We start from the raw sequence: 21294 nt of genomic DNA, 5'->3' as shown, positions 1-21294 counted from the left end.
CTAATCTTAACTAATTATTAATATTTTTGATCCTGTTCTCTAAGTAAAATCTTGGACTTTATTTATCGCAATAGATGAGTTTGTATTCACAAAATACTTGACCTCTTTTAAGCAATCTCCTTTAGTCTGCAAGGGACTTTTGTCTTAGATTGAAGTAGTGACAGAGTTAAAATTCAACACTCCCCATCTCCTTTAGTGCCAATTATTATTAAGGCCTATGAATAAAAGATAAGTAAAAATTCTTATGGTAGTCCTTTAGTTTTTTTTTCATAATGTCAATCATTTGATTGAAATTAATTTTAAGATACCAAGTGGATATTAAGCTAAATGTAGCTGTTACAGAAATTTAAACTAAAGGGATCTTTAACTGCCTAAAGGGATCTTTAATCCCCTACTACTATGTGATTACCATACATAAATACAAAGTATATCTGTTTATTAAAGATAAAATTTTGACAGATTTGGCTATGAATAAATATCAAAACTGTATCAAAATACTTATTACAAAGGAAAGATCATGACTAGCCCATTTTTGCAGTGGATGCTATATAGGAATAGGAAATTATTGTTAGACTTAATTTTAAAAAATAATATTTTCTAATGTATCACTTGTCCTTTGACTGATAGTCACTTGAGAGTCAGCTAGGGTAGATGGGTAACCAGTTTCATGAAACTTGTCTTTGTCTCATTAAAGTACTTAATGAGGAACACTCATTTTTCCCTTCCCAGAAAGAGGTTTGTGAATTACATCAAGCAAAAATGGTTTTTCCCAAACCAGGTTTGGTGTAATTTTTCTTTTATACATTTTAGCTCTTTACTGACAGAAATAATAATATCAGTCCTAATAAATAAATGCTATCAAATAGCTTAATGGAAAGTAAACACATACGTTTATATAAACATATCCTGTCCTGGTTTCCTAGAGTCAGGGAAGACAGGAGCTGGACAGTAGTTACAGCAGTAAAAACAGATTCCACTTGGGAACTACTGCCTACTACAGTATAGGATAGGAGACTCTAGTATAGAATTGGGGTCAGTTCCATGGACAATGGACAAGTAATGATTGATAGCTAAGGAGCAAGTTGGGGGTGGAGGTTGGGGTTGTAAGTGGATGGAAAATTACTAAGAGGAAACATCAGTGGTAGGGAGATTCTGGTTAAACTGACCTAACTGGATTCTTGCTGAAGGCAGGCGAGGATGACTGAGTATCATCTGGGGGATTGTGGGGGATGAAGAATTTGGTCAGATATTGAAAGTGATAGGGATCCTTGGGTGGCTCAATGGTTTAGCGCCTGCCTTCAGCCCAGGACATGATCCTGGAGTCCTGGGATTGAGTCCCGCATTGGGCTCCCTGATGGGAGTCTGCTTCTCCCTCTGCCTGTGTCTCTGCCTCTCTCTGTCTCTCTGTTTCTCTGTCTCTCTCTCTCTCTGTCTCTGTGTCTCTCATGAATAAATAAATAAAAAATCTTAAAAAAAAAAGAGAAAGTGATAAAAATCGATGGTGGGGATTCTGGCTAAACCAACTTAGCAATATTCTTGCTAACAACAGGCTCCATGCAGGGAGCTCGACGGGGGACTCGATCCCGGGACTCCAGGATCACGCCCTGGGTTGAAGGCGAACATTCAACCCGTGAGCCAGCTAAGTGTCCCCTTCTGCCCATTCATTGATGGGATTATTTGTTCTTTGGGTGTAGAGTTTGATAGATTATTTCTGGATTTTGGATATTTGCCCTTTACCTGATAAGACATTTGCAAATATCTTCTCTCATTCTGTCTGTTGTGTTTTGGTTCTATTGACTGTTTCCTGTGCTGTGCAAACACTTTTTGTCTTGATGAAGTCCCACTGGTCCATTTTTGCTTTTGTTTCCCTTGCCTTTGGAGATGTGTCTAGCAAGATTGCTGTGGCCGAGGTGACAGGTTGCTGCCTGTGTTCTCCTCCAAGATTTTGATGGATTCCTGTCTCAGAGTTAGGTCTTTCATCCATTTTGAGTGTATTTTTGTGTATGGTATAAGAAAATGGTCCCGTTTTATTCTTCTGCATGTGGCTGTCCAATTTTCCCAACACCATTTGTTGAAGAGACTTTTTTCCATTGGAAATTCTTTACTGCTTTGTTGAACATTACCTGACCGTAGAGTTGAGGGTCCATTTCTGGGTTCTCTATTGTGTTCCATTGATCTATGTATCTGTTTTTGTGCCAGTATCATGCTTACGATGACAGCTTTGTATTAGAGCTTGAAGTCCAGAATTGTGATGCCATCAGCTTTGGTTTTCTTTTTCAATATTCCTTTGGCTATTTGGAGTCTTTCCTGGTTCTGTACCAATTTTAGGAATATTTGTTCTAGCTCCGTGAAAAAGGTTGATGGCACTTTGGTAGGGATTGCACTCAATATGTAGATTGCTCTAGGTAGCATATTTTGATAATATTCATTCTTCCAATCCATGAGCATGGAATGTTTTTCCATTTCTTTGTGTCTTCCTCAATTTCTTTCATGAGCATTCTATAGTTTTCTGAGCACAGGATCCTTTGCCGCTTTGGTTAGGTTTATTCCTAGGTGTCTTACAGGTTTTGGTGTGGATGTAAATGGGATAGACTCCTTAATTTCTCTTTCTTCTGTCTCATTGTTAGTGTATAAGAATGCGACTGATTTCTGTGCATGATTTTATATCCTGCCACTTTGCTGAATTCCTGTATGAGTTCTAGCAATTTGGGGGTGGAATCTTTTGGGTTTTCTTTTTTTTTTTTTTTTTTTTTAATTTTTTTTAATTTTTTATTTATTTATGATAGTCACAGAGAGAGAGAGAGAGAGAGAGAGAGGCAGAGACATAGGCAGAGGGAGAAGCAGGCTCCATGCACTGGGAGCCTGATGTGGGATTCGATCCTGGGTCTCCAGGATCGCGCCCTGGGCCAAAGGCAGGCGCCAAACCGCTGCGCCACCCAGGGATCCCTCTTTTGGGTTTTCCACATAGAGTATCATGTCATCTGTGAAGAGTGAGAGTTTGACTTCTTTGCCAATTCCATTGCATTCCCATGACTTCTAAATGATGGAGTTCCCTAGAGTTTAGTCCTTAGGTCTCTTTTCCATGAATATTTTATAGTCCTATTGGGTCTCATCATTTCAGATAATTTCATTGTGTGGTTGTTGTTCAAATTGACCGTATTCAACTTGGGCTTCTCCCTTGAACACCAGACCACAAATTCAATTGTTTCACAACTGCTCTACATTCCCCAGATACTTCCTTCACTTGCTTCATGGGTGTGGTCAAGCATCAATTTATCAGAGACCTTCCCTGACCAATCTACCAAAAACAATGCTTTGCCCAAGCACTCCCTTTCCCCCAACCCTATTTCATTTTTCTCCATATTTATCACTTGGCATGTTTTATATGTATATGCAGGCATATATATTCATATGTAATTATGTATACATAATTTACATATGCATACTTATACATATGTATAAATGTAAATATATGCCTATATGTATATAAAACATGTATAACATGTGTAAACATATTTACAGTATGTAAACATGTATATATACTTAAACACATATATATCTATACATATGGTTTTGGGTCTTTTATTTTCCTACTAGAGTATACTAGAATCTAAGTTCCATCGGGGTAGGCCCTTAGTGCCTAGAATATCCCTGGACTTTAACAGGCCCTGAATGATTACATAATGGCCCAGATAATGAGCTTAATTCTGAGACATAGCCTATCTGAGAATTTTTGCAACAACAAAACAAAGGCCTCACCACCTGCCATAGTAAGAAACTTTAGATTATTATCTGGATTCTAAATATTGAAAAGTTGACCTCCCTTGCCACAAATTGAGAACCTTCAACAAAGGGGAAAAACAGGTTATATAACAGATTTTGTGGAGAAAAAGGTACTAAACTCAAATTTTTAAATTTGCATTATTCATCTGGATATCTTGTACAGTTCCAGGATTTTTGATGTTTTAGAGGAAGTGAACAAAACTAATTTTTGTTTTTGCTTGTGTTATCAAATAGAAAATCTTGAGGTATTTGGAAAAATTTAATGAGGCAGAGTTTGAGCTATTTCCTCACATCAAACCATTTTTTTGTTAACATAAGATCCAACTTTTCTGATGCCCTAGCAACTCACAAGATTATTTTTCTAATTCGATATTAGTATCTGGAACCTGAAACCAACAGTGATTTTTTTCAAGTAAAGATACTCAAACTAAAGTGTGGTTTCAACAGATGGCAGTTGAAATAAATAAATCTCTGTATACAGAGGAATTACAGAATTTGAAGAATAGTATAGTTCTTATCCACCACTGCTCACACTGTGTTAATGATATATCAAATTATTTGCATTTATAAGAAATGTACCACATCTCTTGCATCTTTGTTCTCTTATTATGTATTGCTTCTTCTTACTGAACTGAACTTTCCTTTGGTTTTACCTTCTCCAAGATGCTTCTCCTGATGTCCTTTGTCTCAGTTTGAGTAATCTGTCTTTGTGTCTGAAAGACCTCTTGCATATTTTACATAAATTATCACATTTACTAATTTGCTAATCTCAGTCCCCTAAAATACAGTTCATTGAAACTAATAAAAGATACTGTCTTTTATTTCTGTGTTCTATTTGTATTGTATGATGCCTGTCATAAACAGGCATTCTATAAATATTTGCCAAAATGAATGAATGAATAACAAGACTTCTCTTCTACTAGCCTAGCAGTGGAAACTAACATTTCCCCCAGGTTCTAAGCCTTTAGCTGAAATAATAGAAAAGTGGGAAATTACTAGATGTTCTTGCTTAATTCAATTTTTTTCGTAGTGCTCCTATATTCCTTTGTCTTAATGAATATACTCAGTGGACAATTGAGATCCTGAAAGCCTTTTTAAACTTTTGGAGAACACTAAATAAAACCAAAATGCACTAAAATGTGTCTACTTTTTTCTATTTTGAACACATTTTTATTTAAGAAGTCACTATCATTTACCAGTTCAAATGCTTTATTTCTTTTTTTTTTTAAATGCTTTATTTCTTAAAGGTATTCTTTACCAAATTAAAATACTTTTAAATTCCAAGTTAGGTATTCTAGCCTTGGATTTAAAGCTCATCTTTCCTGAATATATTTTCTCTTAAATATGCAAAGGAATATATATTCATAGAGTGTGTTGAAGATTAGGAAAATCAAGGGTTCTTGTTCTGTCAGGTGCAGCATTTAGAGAGTTATTTTGATAAAATCCGGTAGCTCTGATACGGCTTGAAAATACTTGCTCCCTTGGAGTATAATTGCAAGGAAAAAATTGTGGCATAGGTAAAAATTCACCATAATTACTTGAATTGGTTTTATACATAATCATCTTAGGTTTTGATAGTGAGGTGGCTGTCTGGAGTGTCTTTGGGTCCAACATACATGAAAACACAGGATTGCCAGGGTTCACACAAGGAGGAAGTTGTTCAGGTTTCATTTCTGTGCCTGAATCTGAAGCTGAAGCACATTTCTTGTCCTGAAATATAAACACATCAAATCATTCTCCATTACAAAATTTTGGGGAAAAAAAACAAAGTTAGCACCAACCCTGTCTTATACCACTCACAAACATTAGCTCAAAATTAGTTACTTAAATATAAAACTTGAAAGCACAAAGCTCCTAGAAAAGAACACAGGGGAGATCTCTGTGATGTTGTTCTTAGCATTGATTTTTTGGATATGACACCAAGAGCATAAGCAACAAAAGCAAAAATAACAAGTGAGACTGCATCAAACTGAAATGCTTCTGCACAGCAAAAGAAATAATCAACACAATGAAGAGACAACCTGTGGAATGAGAGAGAATATTTGCAAAACATATTGATCAGGGGCTAATATCTAAAATATTCAAGGAATTCATACAATGTGCTAACAAAACAATCTGATTTAAAATGAGCAGAGAACCTGAAAGACATTTTTCCAAATAAGATATACGGATGGTCAACAGATTCATGAAAAGGTGTTCAACATCATTAATCATCAGAGAAATGCAAATTAAAAAACCAATGAGATATCACCTCACACCCGTGAGCATGGCTAGTGTCAAATAACAAGGGTTGGTGAGGATGTGAAGAAAAGGGAACCCAAAGAATGGCGATTGCCAGGGTAGGGGGGTTGGCCAAAGAGTACAAGCTTCCAGTTATAAGAAGAATAAGTTCAGGGGATCTAATGTACAGCATGATGAGCGGAGTTACCAATACTGTATTATATACTTGAAAGTTGCTAAGACAGTAGATTTTAAATGTTTTCAACACAAAAATAACTTTAATTATGTGAGGTAATTATTGTGGTAATGATTTTACAATACATACCTACAAGAAATCAAGTAATACACCTTAAACTTATACACTGTTATATGTCAAGTATATCTCAGTAAAGCTAGAAGAAAACAAAACAAAAAAGCACGTCCACTTCACTTTTTTGGAAATTCTGTTCTCTTGAGGGCAGTGGCTAGTTGTCATTAAGTGACATAATCTCTGTACAAAGCAAACTTATCAAAAGTATGTATAAGATAGCTTTTAAAAATCCTGTATTAGAATCATGAGAATTTATCAAAACATCTGGAAATCTTGGAGAAAATCTGTAATAAGGCATAGTTAGAAGAGGACATACTGCTGAATTCTAGAATGAGATGAGAACAAAATAAACATTTAGGGATTTTAGCCTTGTGGGCATACCATTAAGCAAATAATTACACAACTAATAATTACAATTGTGGTAAGTGCTATGGAGGGAAAAAATACAAGATATTTATGAAAACTTCTAGGGGGTACTAACCTAGTATGGGGGCTAAGAAAGGCCATTCTAGTGAGTGTCACTGAATCTAAGACAGAAAAGACAGAAGTGGGAATAAAGAAAAACTCAGCGAGGCCAAAGTCAAATAAGTTAGAGTGAAAATGGCTTGAGATGAGAATACAAGGGCAGGGGCCAGATCTTAAGGGTCTTGTTGACTCTGTTAAAAATCTGGATTTTCATGTTAAAAGCAATAGAAGGCTATTGAAGGATTTTAAGGAGATGCATGTCATTAAGGAACAAGTTTAGTATGATTACTTTGGCTGCTGTTAGCGCTTTGAATGGATATAGAAAGGAGCTACAGAAGGACAAGTGATGATGACAATGATCTATAGTAGGGTGGTGGTATAGAGAGGGAGAGAAATAAATCTGAAATATATTTTGGAAGTAGAATTCACAGGACCTGGTGATTGATTGTGGGTCGTGGTGAAGAGGGACAGATCAAGGATGACTACTAGGTTTCTGGACAAACACTTGGGTGGTGTTTACTACAATTTACTACAAATTTTAATATATAAATATTTAAAATACAAATAATTTACCTATTCGGGGATGTGAAGGAGCGAGATATTAAAAAGAATGTATGCAAAAGTGCCTGTAGCTTCCTAACATGTGCACATAATATGCTTTATCCTTCATAATGTCAAGTCTATTAAAAACATCAAGCTTTGTTAATGAAGATAAAAGAATTCAAATGGAACAGACTATATAAACTTATTCATTCATTCATTAATTCAGCAAATACTTATTGAGTACTTACTGTGTGCTACACATTGTTAGATATTGGAAATGTAATGATGAATAATACAAAATTCCTAAGCCTTACAATTTATTTTATGGAAAACAAACATATAAGGAACCAACTCAGTAAATGATGTTGGGAAACTAGCTACCTATTTTTAAAAATATAGATCTTTGGCTTCAAATATTATCAAAATAAACTTCAAATGAATTACATACTGATTAAAAATCACATTATAGAAGAAACAAACTAGGAGAAAGGTATTTTTAACCCTCTGACAAAGGAGGACAATATAAAACCATATTCAATCAACTCTTCAGTCAACTATTAATGTTCTACTTGAAGAGTATCCTTAATAAACTTTATGAAAGTAGTTTTCTGTGGATAAGGGATTTAAAAATCTGAATTAAGGTTAGCGAAAAGAGCACTGGAGTTACGAGACCCAGGTTGTAGTCTTCTAAACTTGCCAGGAATGTGAAAATTTGGATAAGTCTGATGCTCTATGCTTCAGTTTCCTATTTGTAAAATAAGGGAGCCTGGATTATTTCTTCTTTTGGATATCATCTAGAGACTCCATTTATTCCATAGAATTTATAAAGTTTGTAAATTTATAGTTTATAAAATGAAGTGGTATCATAGACTGTTATACTATGTTCTCATGCTTTGCCTTAATGACATACACAAGGCAAAGTAACTTTTCAGAAGAATTTATTTAAACAATTTTGAGAAATCTTTTGGATCTTCTTGAAAATCCAGTCCAAGAGCACTTGTTTTACTGCTGCATTTGCATAAGGGGAAAAAGTCTTTTTCTTATTGTAAATTACCCTATTGCAAACAGGTGTTAGAGATGAAATTGCTGGTCTTTTTTCCTCAAGTTCTCCAGGTTAACCATCCATTTCTTTAAAGATTGACATTTTAATTGACAAAGGTTTGAGGTACTTATTGTACTATTGTCTTAATATCTTGAGCTCAGAGCCTTGATCTTTGGCCTCAGAAAAACTTCATTGGTTACTTCTTGGGAATTAGATCATTATTTTATGAATATTTCTCTTGATAGAACTACTGACCTAGCCACCTTTAAAGCCCACTTCATTCTTTTGACTTTACTAAGTGTTTTATCAATAACCCTGAGAAGTTATCTGGAACCAGAAGTCCATAGTAGTGTTCTCTTGTACAGTGCTTCTCTTACCTTTATGTACATATAAAATACACAGGAATCTGGTTAAAAAGTAGATTCTGCCCCTGGTCTGGTGTAGGGCCAATATTCTGCATTTCTAACAAATTCCCAGGTAATGCTCAAGCTGCTGATCCCTACATAAGGCTGTGAGTACTGGGCTACACACACTTGTTATGAAAGATGTGGCTAAGCCATGGTCAGGAGTTAAAGGCCTTTGGGAGATAGGCAAAGGAGTGTGGGGAAAGAGAGGGCCATAATCATACTTGCATGGTTTATACAAGAACATGTCAAGCAGACTAATTGGGAATCTTGTTGGTATTTGTGTATCTTCTGCTCTAAGAGTTGTAAAAAGAACCTATTAGGTGTCACCAGTTCTGTGTTCTGATACTGGCACTAATAGCTTTGTGAATTTGATGAAATTATTTCACAAGGATTCAAGTTCCTTGTCTATAAATATAAAATAAAGGAGATGGACTAGATTGTTTTGTTTCCTAATCTGAGGACTTGAATATCAGGACCTTCCAAATGTAACAATAGCAACTGTTAAAAAACAAAATTCAACCAAGTAAATTTGAAGATCTAATTGGCTTTTCATGACTCAGGCAGCATCCTATCCAGGAAGTGGAGGGTAGCTTGGAGGAGTGGTACAAAATGGAAGGTTTTCATAGGAAGGATAAATTCCTAGCAAAAGAAAAGATTGTTTCAGGAATTAGGGAAGCTGGCTGCAGTGAGCAAGCCTGTAGTAGGCATTCAGCTTGGGGTTGCCATAAACGGTGAACCAGAGAGTGGTAGTTGGGCAGCCAGTCTCTGTGCAGGACCCCAGGGGGTGGCAGAACCACCGCAAGACCCTTCCCCTCCCTCAGGAGGAGCAGCGCAGATGCGCACTGCAGAGTCTGCAGAGTTGGAGACTTGAAATGAGGTCGTGCGCCTGAGATAGAAACGTTGGGTTGCAGATTAGGTGAGCATGGAGTGCAGATGGAGGCCAGAGAGCCGGGAGGGATTGACAGCTTCTCCCTGAGGGCACACTGAGGAGTGGGGGTGTGAGCTTTCAACTCTGGGGCTGGAGGTTGGGAGGCCACCACTTTCATTTTTATCCTCTAAAGGGGCTCGAAAACCTTCAGGGAACAAAAGCCACATAGAGCAATCCAGAGCCACTTATTTAGCCTGGCTCCCTGGCAAGGGTGGTGGAATTCCACCAGGGGCAAAGTCACTTGAGAATAAGCGCAACAGGCTCCTCCTACAGAAGGTCAGCCAGAACCTTTGGCTAATTCCAAGCTCACTGCTCACAGAGAACTCTACCACTCCAATACAGAGGAAATAGTATATAGAATTTATGGCTTCTTCCTCATGATTCTTTAGTCTTTTCATTTTATTTTTTTCTCTTTCCTTTTCAACCTCTTTCTTATTTTATCAACTTTTTTTCAGTCACTTTTAATTTTCATTTTTACAGTTGCATTTGATCCTTTCATTGTATTTATTTTTGTATATATATGTTTTTCTTTCTTCACAATTTTGGGATATGGTTTCTTCCAACAGACCAAATACACCCAGAATCTATGTATTGCTCTGTTCTTTTCACTTGTCTGATCATATTCTCTTTTTTCCCTTTTTAAAAAAGTCTTTTTAAATTTTCATCTTTACAGTTACATTCTAATCTTTCAATGTATTTTATTTTTGTATATATATATATATTTTTTTCCTTTCTTTACAATTTTGAGATGTAGTTTCTTCTAACAAACAGATAAAATAAAATATACCTAGGATATAGGTCAACACCTTGACATATAATAGTGAAACTAGCAAATCTGAGAGACAAAGAGAAAATCCTGAGAGAAGCTCCAGACAAGAGGTCCATAACCTACAAAGGTAGAAACATTAGACTGGCAGCAGCCCTATCCACAAAGACCTGGCAGACCTGAAAGGACTGGCATGATATATTTAGATTGCTAAATGAAAAAAAGATGTAGCCAAGAATACTTATCCAGCAAGGCTGTCATTCAAAATAGAAGGAGAGATTAAAAAGCTTCCAGGACAAAGAGAAACTAAAAGAACTTGTGATCACTAAGCCAGCCTTGTAAGAAATATTAAAGGGGATCCTTTAAGTGAAGAGAGAGCTTAAGGTAACACAAACCAGAAGGAACAGAGACAATATACAGAAACAATGACTTTACACTAATACAATGACACTAAATTAATATTTTTCAATGGTTACTATGAATGTAAATGGGCTAAATGCCCCAATCAAAAGACACAGGGTATCATATTGCATAAAAAAGCAAGACCCATTGATATTCTGTATGTAAGAGACTCATTTTAGACCCTAAGACACCTCCAGATTGAAAATAAGGGGATGGAAAACCATTTATCATGCTAATGGACATCAAAAGAAAGCTGAGGTAGCAGTCCGTATATCAGACAAATTAGATTTTAAACCAAAGACTGTAATAAGAGATAAGGAAGGACACTATATCATCATAAAAGGGTCTATCCAGTAAAAATATCTAACATTTATAAATATCTATACCTCTAACATGGGAGCAGCCAATTATATAACAAAATTAAAGAAACACATTGATAATAATACAATAATAGTAGGGGATTTTAACATCTCACTCACTGCAATAGACATCATCTAATTGAAGATTAACAAGGAAACAAATGATTTGAATGACACACTGGACAAGATGGATTTCACAGACATATTCAAAGCATTCCATCCTAAAGCAATAGAATACACATTATACTCAAGTACATACAGAGTAGAATAGAATACATACTGGGTCATAAATCAGTTCTCAACTGGTACCAAAAGATTAGGATCATTCCCTGCATATTTTCAGACCACAGTGCTTTTTTTAATTTAAAGATTTTATTTATTTATTCATGAGAGACAAACACACACACACACAGAGAGAGAGAGAGAGAGAGAGGCAGAGACACAGACAGAGGGAGAAGCAGGCTCCACACGGGGAGCCCAATACAGGACTCGATCCTGGGGCTCCAGGATCAGGCTCTGGGCCAAAAGCAGGTGCTAAACTGCTGAGCCACCCAGGGATCCCTGACCACAGTGCTTTTAAACTTGAACTCAACCATGAGAGGAAATTTGAAAAGAACTCAAATACATGGATGTTAAAGAGCATCCTGCTAAAGAATGAATGGGTTAATGATAAAATTAAAGAATTTTAAAAATTCATGGAAACAAATGAAAATGAAAACACACCTGTTTGAAACATTCGGGATGCAGCAAAGGTGGTCCTAAGAGGGAAGTATATAGCAATACAAGCCTTTCTCAAGAAACAAAAAAGTCTTATTTTTTAAAAAGACTATTTATTTATTTATTTATTTATTTATTTATTTATTTATTTATTTATTTATTTGAGAGATGCAGAGAGAGAGAGAGGCAGAGACACAGGCAGAGGAAGAAGCAGGCTCTATGCAGGGAGCCGGAGGTGGGACTCGATCCTGGGACTCCAGGATCACACTCTGGGCTGAAGGTGGCGCTAAACCGCTGAGCCACCTGGGCTGCCCAGAAAAGTCTTAAATATACAACCTAACCTTACACCTAAAAGAGCTGGAGAAACAACAGAAGACAAAGCCTAAAGCCAGCAGGAGAAGAGAATTAATAAAGATTTGTGCAAAAATCAAAAATAAATAAATAAATAAATAAAAATTAAAAAAAAAAAAGATTTGTGTACAAATCAATGAAATAGAAACCAAAAGAACAGTAGAACAGATCGATGAAACTAGGAGCTGGTTGAAAGAATGAATAAGATTGATAAACCCCTGGCCAGACTTAGGAAAAAGAAAAGAGAAAGGGGCCAAAGAAATAAAATCTTGAAAGAAAGCGAGATTACAATCAATACCAAAGAGATACAAACAAAGAACCTATTATGAGCAACTATATGCCAACAATTAGGCAATCTGGAAGAAATGGATGCATTCCTAGAGACATATAAACTACCAACACTGAAATAGGAAGAGAAAACCTGAACAGACCCAAAATCAGCAAGGAAATTGAAGTAGTATTCAAAAATCTCCCAACAAACAAGAGTCCAGGGCCAGACAGCTTCCCAGGGGATTCTAACAAACATTTAAAGAATTAATATCTATTCTTCTGAAGTTGTCCCAAAAAATAGAAATGGAAGGAAAACTTCCAAACTTTTTCTATGAGTCGAACATTACCTTTATTCCAAAATCAGACAAAGACCTCACCAAAAAGGAGACAAGCCAATATCCTTGATGAATGTGGATGCCAAAATTCTCACCAAAATACTAGCCAATAGGATTCAACAGTACATGAAAAGGATAATTCACCACAACCAAGTGGGATTTATTCCTTGGCAGCAGAGTAGTTCAAAATCCACAAATCAATCAATGTGATATACTACATTAATAAAGGAAAGGACAAGAACTATATGGTCCTCTCAGTAGATACAGAAAAAGAATTTGACAAAGTACAGCATCCTCTCCTTATTTATTTATCTTTTAAAGATTTATTTATTTATTTGTTCAATGTAGACAGAGAGAGAGAGAGAGGCAGAGACACAGGCAGAGGGAGAAGCAGGCTCCATGCCGGGAGCCCAACGCGGAACTCGATCCCGGGACTCCAGGATCGCGCCCTGAGCCAAAGGCTGGTGCTAAACCGCTGAGCCACCCAGGGATCCCTCCATCCTCTCTTTATTAAAACTCTTAACGGTGTAGGGGTAGAGGGAGCATACCTCAGTATCATAAAAGTCATATAAAATCCCACATTGAGTTTCATTTTCAATGGGGATAAACTGAGAGCTTTTCTTCTAAGGCCAGAAATATGGCAGGACATCCAGTATCACCCCTATTCAACATGGTACTAGAAGTCCTACCCTCAGCAATCAGAGAACAAAAAGAACTAAAAGGCATCCAAATTGGCAAAGAAGTCAAACTCTTACTCTTCACATATGACATGATACTCTATGTGGAAAACCCAAAAGATTCCACCCCCAAATTGCTAGAACTCATACAGGAATTCAGCAAAGTGGCAGGATATAAAATCATGCACAGAAATCAGTCGCATTCTTATACACTAACAATGAGACAGAAGAAAGAGAAATTAAGGAGTCTATTCCATTTACATCTGCACCAAAACCTGTAAGACACCTAGGAATAAACCTAACCAAAGAGGCAAAGGATCCTGTGCTCAGAAAACTATAGAATGCTCATGAAAGAAATTGAGGAAGACACAAAGAAGTGGAAAAACATTCCATGCTTATGGATTGGAAGAATGAATATTATCAAAAATGCTACCTAGAGCAATCTACATATTCAGTGCAATCCCTACCAAAGTGCCATCAACCTTTTTCACAGAGCTAGAACAAATATTCCTAAAATTTGTACAGAACCAGGAAAGACCCCGAAAAGCCAAAGGAATACTGAAAAAGAAAACCAAAGCTGGTGGCATCACAATTCTGGACTTCAAGCTCTAATACAAAGCTGTCATTGTAAGCATGATACTGGCACAAAAACAGATACATAGTTTAGTGGAACACAGTAGAGAACCCAGAAATGGACCCTCAACTTTACGGTCAGCTAATGTTCAACAAAGCAGTAAGGAATATCCAATGGAAAAAAGTCTCTTCAACAAATGGTGTTGGGAAAATTGGACAGCCACATGCAGAAGAATAAAACGGGACCATTTTCTTATACCATACACAAAAATACACTCAAAATGGATGAAAGACCTAACTCTGAGACAGGAATCCATCAAAATCTTGGAGGAGAACACAGGCAGCAACCTGTCACCTCGGCCACAGCAATCTTGCTAAACACATCTCCAAAGGCAAGGGAAACAAAAGCAAAAATGGACCAGTGGGACTTCATCAAGACAAAAAGTGTTTGCACAGTACAGGAAACAGTCAACAGAACCAAAAGACAGAATTGGAGATATTTGCAAATGTCTTATCAGGTAAAGGGCTAGTATCCAAAATCCAGAAAGAATCTATCAAACTCTACACCCAAAGAACAAATAATCCCGTCAAGAAATGGGCAGAAGACATGAACAGACATTTCTCCCAAGAAGACATACAAATGGCCAACAACACATGAAAAAATGCTCAACATCACTCAACATTAGGGAAATACAAATCAAAACCACAATGAGATACCACCTCACACCAGTCAGAATGGCTAAAATGAACAAGTCAGGAAAGGACAGATGTTGGTGAGGATGCAGAGAAAGGGAATGCAAGCTGGTGCAGCCACTCTGGAAAACTCTATGGAGGCTCCTCAAGAAGGTGAAAATAGAGTGACTATGACTGACCCATCAAATGCACTACTAGCTATTTACCCCAAAGATACAAATGTAGTGATCTGAAGGGGCACTTGCACCCCAGTGTTCATAGCAGAATGTGCACAATAGCCTAACTGTGGAAAATGCTGAGATGTCCATGGACAGATGAATGGATAAAGATGTGGTGTGTGTGTATATATATGTGTATATATATATATATATATATATATATATATATATATATGATTCAGCCATCAAAAGAATGAAATCTTGCCATTTGCAATGATGTGGACAGAACTAAAGGATATTATGCTTAAGCGAAATAAGTCAGAGAAAGACAATTATCATTATGTTCTCACTTGTATGTGGAATTTATGAAACAAAAGGATATATAGGGGAATAGAGGTAAAAATAAGATGAAATCAGAGAGGGAGAAAAGCCTTGAAAGACTCTTTTTTTTTTATTTATTTTTATTTTTTTTTAAAGACTCTTAATCATAGGAAACAAAGAAGGTTGCTGGAGGCATGTGGCTATGGGTAGATGGGGTAATTGGATGATGGACATTAAGGTGGGCTTGTGATGTAATGGACACTGGATATTATATAAGACTGAGAAATCAGTGAACTCTACCTCTGAAGGTAATAGTACATTATATGTTAAATAACTGAATTTACTTAAAAAAGAAAAAATTGTTTTAGACAAGGTCACCTTCCCTTAGGGCAAAGGACAGAGGGTCTTGTTATGCAGATTACCCCCAATTTTTTTTTTTGGGGGGGGGAAGAGGGCAGGCCCAGGTGACAGATCATCTTATTGGTGCTTAATAGAAAATTTCTGATTGATTAGCTTAAAATTTCACTCCTGGAGAGGTTGATACTGCAATTAAGTGTTGGTTTGCTGTCCTGGGGGCAAGTGATTCCACCTTAGCCCCTGGTTTTCTTTTTATCAGAACTAAGTGATTTTGTTATTCATAAAGCATAAAGGAATATGTAGATTTATTCATGATAAGGTCTCTGATTTGTGATAAGAATCGCTTAAAAATACAACAAAAAATTTGGCAGCTTCTGGAATACTTAAGACCTAAATCCTTCCAGATCAAAGGTTACATTATTATATCTAAATCGCTTCTAGGTGGTTTGCAGGGTACTGTAACTGATCTTTTGAGGTGGTATTAAATAGATTGTTTATATGCATTAAAGTGCCTTTTATTTGAAAATTCTAGAATGGATACTTGTGATGCATGTGGCTGAGGCCCTTTATAAATTCTAAATCTTTAATACCAGTAACATATAATCTCAATGTCTCCCACTCTAGAATAAAGATTAGAATGTTTACAGAGCTGTTGTGTCAGATTTAAATAAGGATTTAAACCTTTTTTGGGTTTCACATTTGGGTCAGATTAGTCAGGTCCCTCTTTAGCATAACCTCGCTCATTCTGAATTCCTGGGTTATTTAATTTAATGTCTCAGCAAAGTTAAGTTTCTCAAGGTCAGGGACCTAATCTGTTTTGAAAGCTGATTTCTATTCCGTAAATATGAAGTAGTTAATCCACTTTCTTTTCCTTTGTTCAGATTTGAGTGTTGGAGGAGTAGCACTGGGCAGGAACTGTGACCTAGGTTCCAATACCTTACCATGATTTCACCTCTTTCATCTGTAAATTGGTTAAAACAAAACTTGATAAAGAAAAAAATCTACCGGGATCCCTGGGTGGTGCAGCAGTTTAGCGGGATCCCTGGGTGGTGCAGCGGTTTAGCACCTGCCTTTGGTCCAGGGCGTGATCCTGGAGACCTGGGATCAAATCCCACGTTGGGTTCCTGGTGCATGGAGCCTGCTTCTCCCTCTGCCTGTGTCTCTGCCTCTCTCTCTCTCTCTCTCTGTGTGTGTGTGACTATCATAAATAAATAAAAATTTAAAAAAATAATAAAAAGAAAAAAAAGAAAAAAAAAACTACCATAGTTCTTATTGTTCTGGAGATAAAATGAAAGAAAATTGTAAGTGATAAATTGCTATATAAATAGAATTAGTTTTTACCATTTCCTTTCAGGTACCTCAATGCATATGGATGATGTTCCAGGATTCAGTTCTGAAGTTTGCAGGTTAATAACACTACATTGGTATAGTACAGTTTACTAATACTTCATATTCATAATCTTGAAGGGAGGTGGCAAAGCTGGAAGTAGAACTCATCAGATCTTGCTACTACTTTTTTCGTTGCCTATTAATTTGTTTTAAACATCAAGAGCAGACATTGGATAATAATAGGAAGTCACCAGAATCGAATGGTATCTCTCAACAGATCAGCTTTTCTCAAAGTCTAGGTTTCTGGAGCAGAGGGAAAGCTTCTTGAGTGGAAGGTGGCTGCCCTATGACTTGTAGGAAAAAGTACCAACCCTAACTTACTTTATGGACACCCAGTCAGGTTGCCAGGGCAACCTCAGTCACAGAGGACTCTCTTTCATCAATCACCTTCTACTACATTCTGGTTATCTTTGGCCCAAAATGGAATACAGTAAACCAAATCTAGCCAAAACAGAAGACGAATTAGCTGATAAACTCTGTTAGCATAATTTGTACCACACAATCTGGAAATGTGTCTACCAGAATCTTTCTGACTTCCAGGATAATTAAAAAATGTTTACAGACTTAGAAACAAAATACTCACTGCTTTTACTTTATGTCATAGGCCTCAGTGCAGTTTTCTTATTTGGGTTTTACTCTCTTCAAATCTGATATTCTTAAAATGTGGAGTTCAAATTAGATACAATTAAAAACCAAACAGCCTAATTCAAATAATTATAAAAGGATTATTTCAAATGCTTTGTCAGTTTACACACAGGATCAGCAAATATTATTTACTTAAGGATAAAAAAAGTTAATTTTAAATGATTCCTTTGAAATTGATGTCTTAAAAAATTAAGACTATGAAAGTGCCTTGAAAAGAATAAAAATCTACAAAGACATGGTATTAGCTTTCTCACAAATGTAGTTCTCAGGCTCCCCTGGAATTAGAGAAAGCCAAGCCACTGTCACTTTTCAGACTTCTCTGTTATAAACACACATTTTAAAAAAAGATAAACAAGAACAAGCCATTTAGATATAATAAAAATGCTCTTTATGGAAGGTGTAATTGTAAAATTAAAAATCGTGGTTTTGTTTTGTTTTTGGTGGTGTGTCACAGGCGATGTTAACCATAGCAACACCAAAAGCAAACAAAAACACCCTCCGAAAGTCTAATTTTGAGGAACCTTTTTGTATCTTCTCAGCCCCATCATCTGCCTCGTTAATCTTGTTAATGCTTTTCTTATTTAATTCTTTTTTTTTTTTTTTTGGCCACAACTGGGGAAAAGAACCTTAACTTTAACCTTAAACCTTAACTTTCTACGTTTCCACCAAGAGTGAATACAAGTGCACCATTTTTTTTTTTCTGCTCCTGTCCTTTTTGAACAAGGCACAGTGTAAGAAAATGTAAAGTTAACAAGGCACGTCCTCATTTAAAGCCATCACCATCACCGCTGTTTTCAACGAGGTACGAGTTGCACAGCATCCCCAATTGTATACTTTCAGGGGCAATTCTGGCTCAACGCGATGCACATTTACATCTGTGTAGCCCAGTGGTTGCCTAGGAATGTATTTTTGGGGGGGTGGGGCGAGTGGCGGTACAAGGTGCTCCAAATTTATAGTAAGGAATAAGAACTGTCAAAAACATTTAGCCCTCTACCCAAACCCACCCAGTCGTACTCGGTCATCCTCGGTATCTTCTTTATTTTTTCCGTAAACGCAGTCTTTCCCGGCAGCGGTTGGCAAGACCAGCGAACGCGCAGGGTTTTTACTACACCCAATTAAAGCAGCAAAGAGAATGTCAACGGTCCGCCGGATCAATAGGTATCGACTAATCCGCCTAATCCAGAGAGCAGCCTCCGAGGTGAAACCGCGAATCCTTTGGAGAGGTAGTAGCAGCCCGTCTCCATAGCAACCGGCCGCGGAGCAACTCAGGGGCCGGGGCCCGGATGTTGTGGGGATCGCTGTCGCCCCGCCCAGCTTCCGGCAGCCGAGCCGCGGCGGGCTGCGCTCGTCTTTGGGAGTAGTAGTTCTTGCCTCCTCCGGCGCGGGACCTGAGGAGCTGGCGGGACTACGAGTTCCGGCATGCGCTGCGGCGCCCCGCCGGCCGCCGCCTCCCGGCTGCGGACGCCTGCGAGCAGGTTGTTGTTTTTAAGAGAGGCGTCACTGTGCTCGGAGCTGTGACCGCCGCCGCCGCGACAGTCAACACAGTCGGTCGGGGGTGGCGCTGCCCGTTCAGGTACGGCCCTAGGCGGGTTGGAAGCCCGCGAGAGGAGTCGCGGCCGCCTGTCGGGGACCGTCCGGCATCCGCAGCTGAGTGGTCTGGCGGAGGCAGGGGCGGGGTCTTCTGTGAGGCTCCGCTTGCTGCTGCTGGGGCTGCTCCGGGGGCGGAGGAGGCGCCGACTCCTGGCGGGAGCGCGCGCGGGGGAGGTGTCTGAGCGCGAGTCCGCAGCCCCCCGGGCTTGCGCCGACCCCTGTGGTGTCGGGTCGGGAGGTCTTGCAGCCTCTGATCCCTGCTCGCTTACCCGAGCGATGTGCCAGGGGAGTGGGGGAGCTGATGGCCCGGGGGACCCTCCTTCCTTCCCTGGGCTGACCTGGGCTCTTCTTGGTCTTGGTGGGTTAGAATCCATATGGTAAGATGTTATGTGCGTCACCCGGCCGGGTTTCTCAGCCGGCCCATCTTTTTTGGTGACGTTTGAGCCCCGTGATGCCAGGAATAGAAAGATTAAATATTAAATAATGCAGCTGAGATTTCTACTTAGACGCCAGGCTGACGGGTCAGATCTTCCTTATCCTTTCCCCCTCAGCCGGCCCATCTTAGCGTGGTCTTCCTAATAGGTGACTCCTCTGGAGCAGCTTTCCACGCAGTTCCTTGTATGCGCTACCTACTTAACCTTTGTTTAACGAATCCAGCTCTGCCATCGGGAGCGGAAATTTTAACGAACTCCGTCAATTACGGTACTTTGTTGAGTGGGTGAAATTTGCCCTGCTTTACATTTGCTTTATTTAAAAACGAAGTGGAGCTTTCTTGTATCTGGAATAGGGAGTCTTGCGAATTTTAGATTTGCCTCCACGAGTAACGTTACATCCATTGGATGGTACTTGGAATGTCTTAGCGCTTCATATTTTTGGTTTAGGGCTTGAATCTTACTAGGTCCCACGTTTCTCAGAAGGATATAATTTATCACACCTTGGACGCTAGTATGAGTGGTTTAGTTTACTATTCTTTCCCGAGTTCCTATCATAAAGGTGAAGGGACAGAGAAAATGAGGGTACTTTTTTTAATGCATAATTTTTAACCCTTTATGCTAAAGACAGAATTCTAATTAAGCTATTAAATCATTCTCAAATGATTACCGTAATATTCAAGGGTGTGGGAAATACCAGTTTTTAAATGAAAAGATGTTAGAAAATAGTATAATTCTAATTTTGTAAACGCAACTGTAGAACCAGAAGTGATCATGTCTACTAGAAATAAGCTCAAAGTTATAAAAGTGATCAGATGGTGAAACTACAAATGACCTTTTTTTTTTTTTTTTAATACATTCTGGTGTCTTTCAAACTTTCTGAAGGAAAGAACTTAGTTTTTAAAAGGATAGAAGTGCAGCAAATTCCATGGACTCTAAACCTTGCTTTAAAAAAGCGAATAAGGAACAACAAGAAAACCTACATAGAGCCCCTGTTATTCCATCCACAGAATATATGAATAACAATTGAAATGTAAATTATTTGGAAGGGGCAAGAAATGCATTAATTGGAATTAAAAGGAAAAAACCCTCCAAATATGACAATAATTCTTAGCATTTGTACCTCTCATTTTAATCTGTTTTCATTTTGTACATAAGATCAATGACAAAATTGCTTCGTGTTTAGTTGAGGCAGTGTAATCTTGATTATTCCTGTAAATCTATCAACTGAGAAAAGATGGGCATATTAATCTGAAAAGATCTGGAAATAGGAGAATTTTAAATTTATTATTTGTAAGCATTTGCTCGTGGAAATAAAGAGGTTAAGCGATGATGAAATGAGGGCTTTTAAAACTTGTTTTCGTTGAATCACTTTGAGTACCTGATTTTATATGGTACTGATATTTTGGATTGTGCTTACTTTTATTTTCTATTATGGATATGTTGGATATGGGTGGGTAAGAAGCATATTATTTACCCCACATTTTGTTTTCTGTTGTAAAGAAAGGGTCCCATTGGTCTTCTGTAGGAATATTCTGTGTATTTTTGCAGTTATCAGTCCT

General features: G+C 37.8%; 3 protein-coding genes across 5 annotated transcripts in view; 2 read left to right on the top strand and 1 right to left on the bottom strand.

Moving 5' to 3' along the window:
• DNAAF4 (dynein axonemal assembly factor 4) overlaps window positions 1-21294 on the top strand; it is a 95303-nt gene that overhangs the window by 56675 nt on the left and 17334 nt on the right. Inside the window, exon 10 of one of the 2 annotated variants that reach the window (XM_072808667.1) lies at window positions 17032-17353. The exons of the other annotated variant lie outside the window; for it this stretch is intronic. The gene's annotated coding sequence lies outside the window, so the exon portion shown is untranslated. Of the gene's footprint in view, window positions 1-17031; window positions 17354-21294 lie in introns of those variants that run through there. 2 annotated transcript variants of the gene reach the window in all.
• On the bottom strand, window positions 4975-19675 carry PIERCE2 (piercer of microtubule wall 2). Its single transcript, XM_072808251.1, has 3 exons — window positions 19289-19675; window positions 18726-19196; window positions 4975-5493 (listed from the first exon to the last, which is right to left on the bottom strand). The coding sequence occupies exons 1-3, from the start codon at window positions 19673-19675 to the stop codon at window positions 5146-5148; spliced, it is 1206 nt and encodes a 401-aa protein (XP_072664352.1). The 3' UTR covers window positions 4975-5145.
• Window positions 19212-21294, top strand: part of CCPG1 (cell cycle progression 1) — a 39498-nt gene continuing 37415 nt past the window's right edge. For both annotated transcript variants that reach the window (XR_012022570.1, XM_072808665.1), the window contains exon 1: window positions 19212-19284. The gene's annotated coding sequence lies outside the window, so the exon portion shown is untranslated. The remainder of the gene's footprint in view (window positions 19285-21294) is intronic.

Source organism: Canis lupus, chromosome 32 (assembly GCF_048164855.1).
Source record: "Canis lupus baileyi chromosome 32, mCanLup2.hap1, whole genome shotgun sequence".
Lineage (NCBI taxonomy): Eukaryota > Metazoa > Chordata > Mammalia > Carnivora > Canidae > Canis > Canis lupus.
This window is presented reverse-complemented; position numbering and strand designations above follow the sequence as displayed.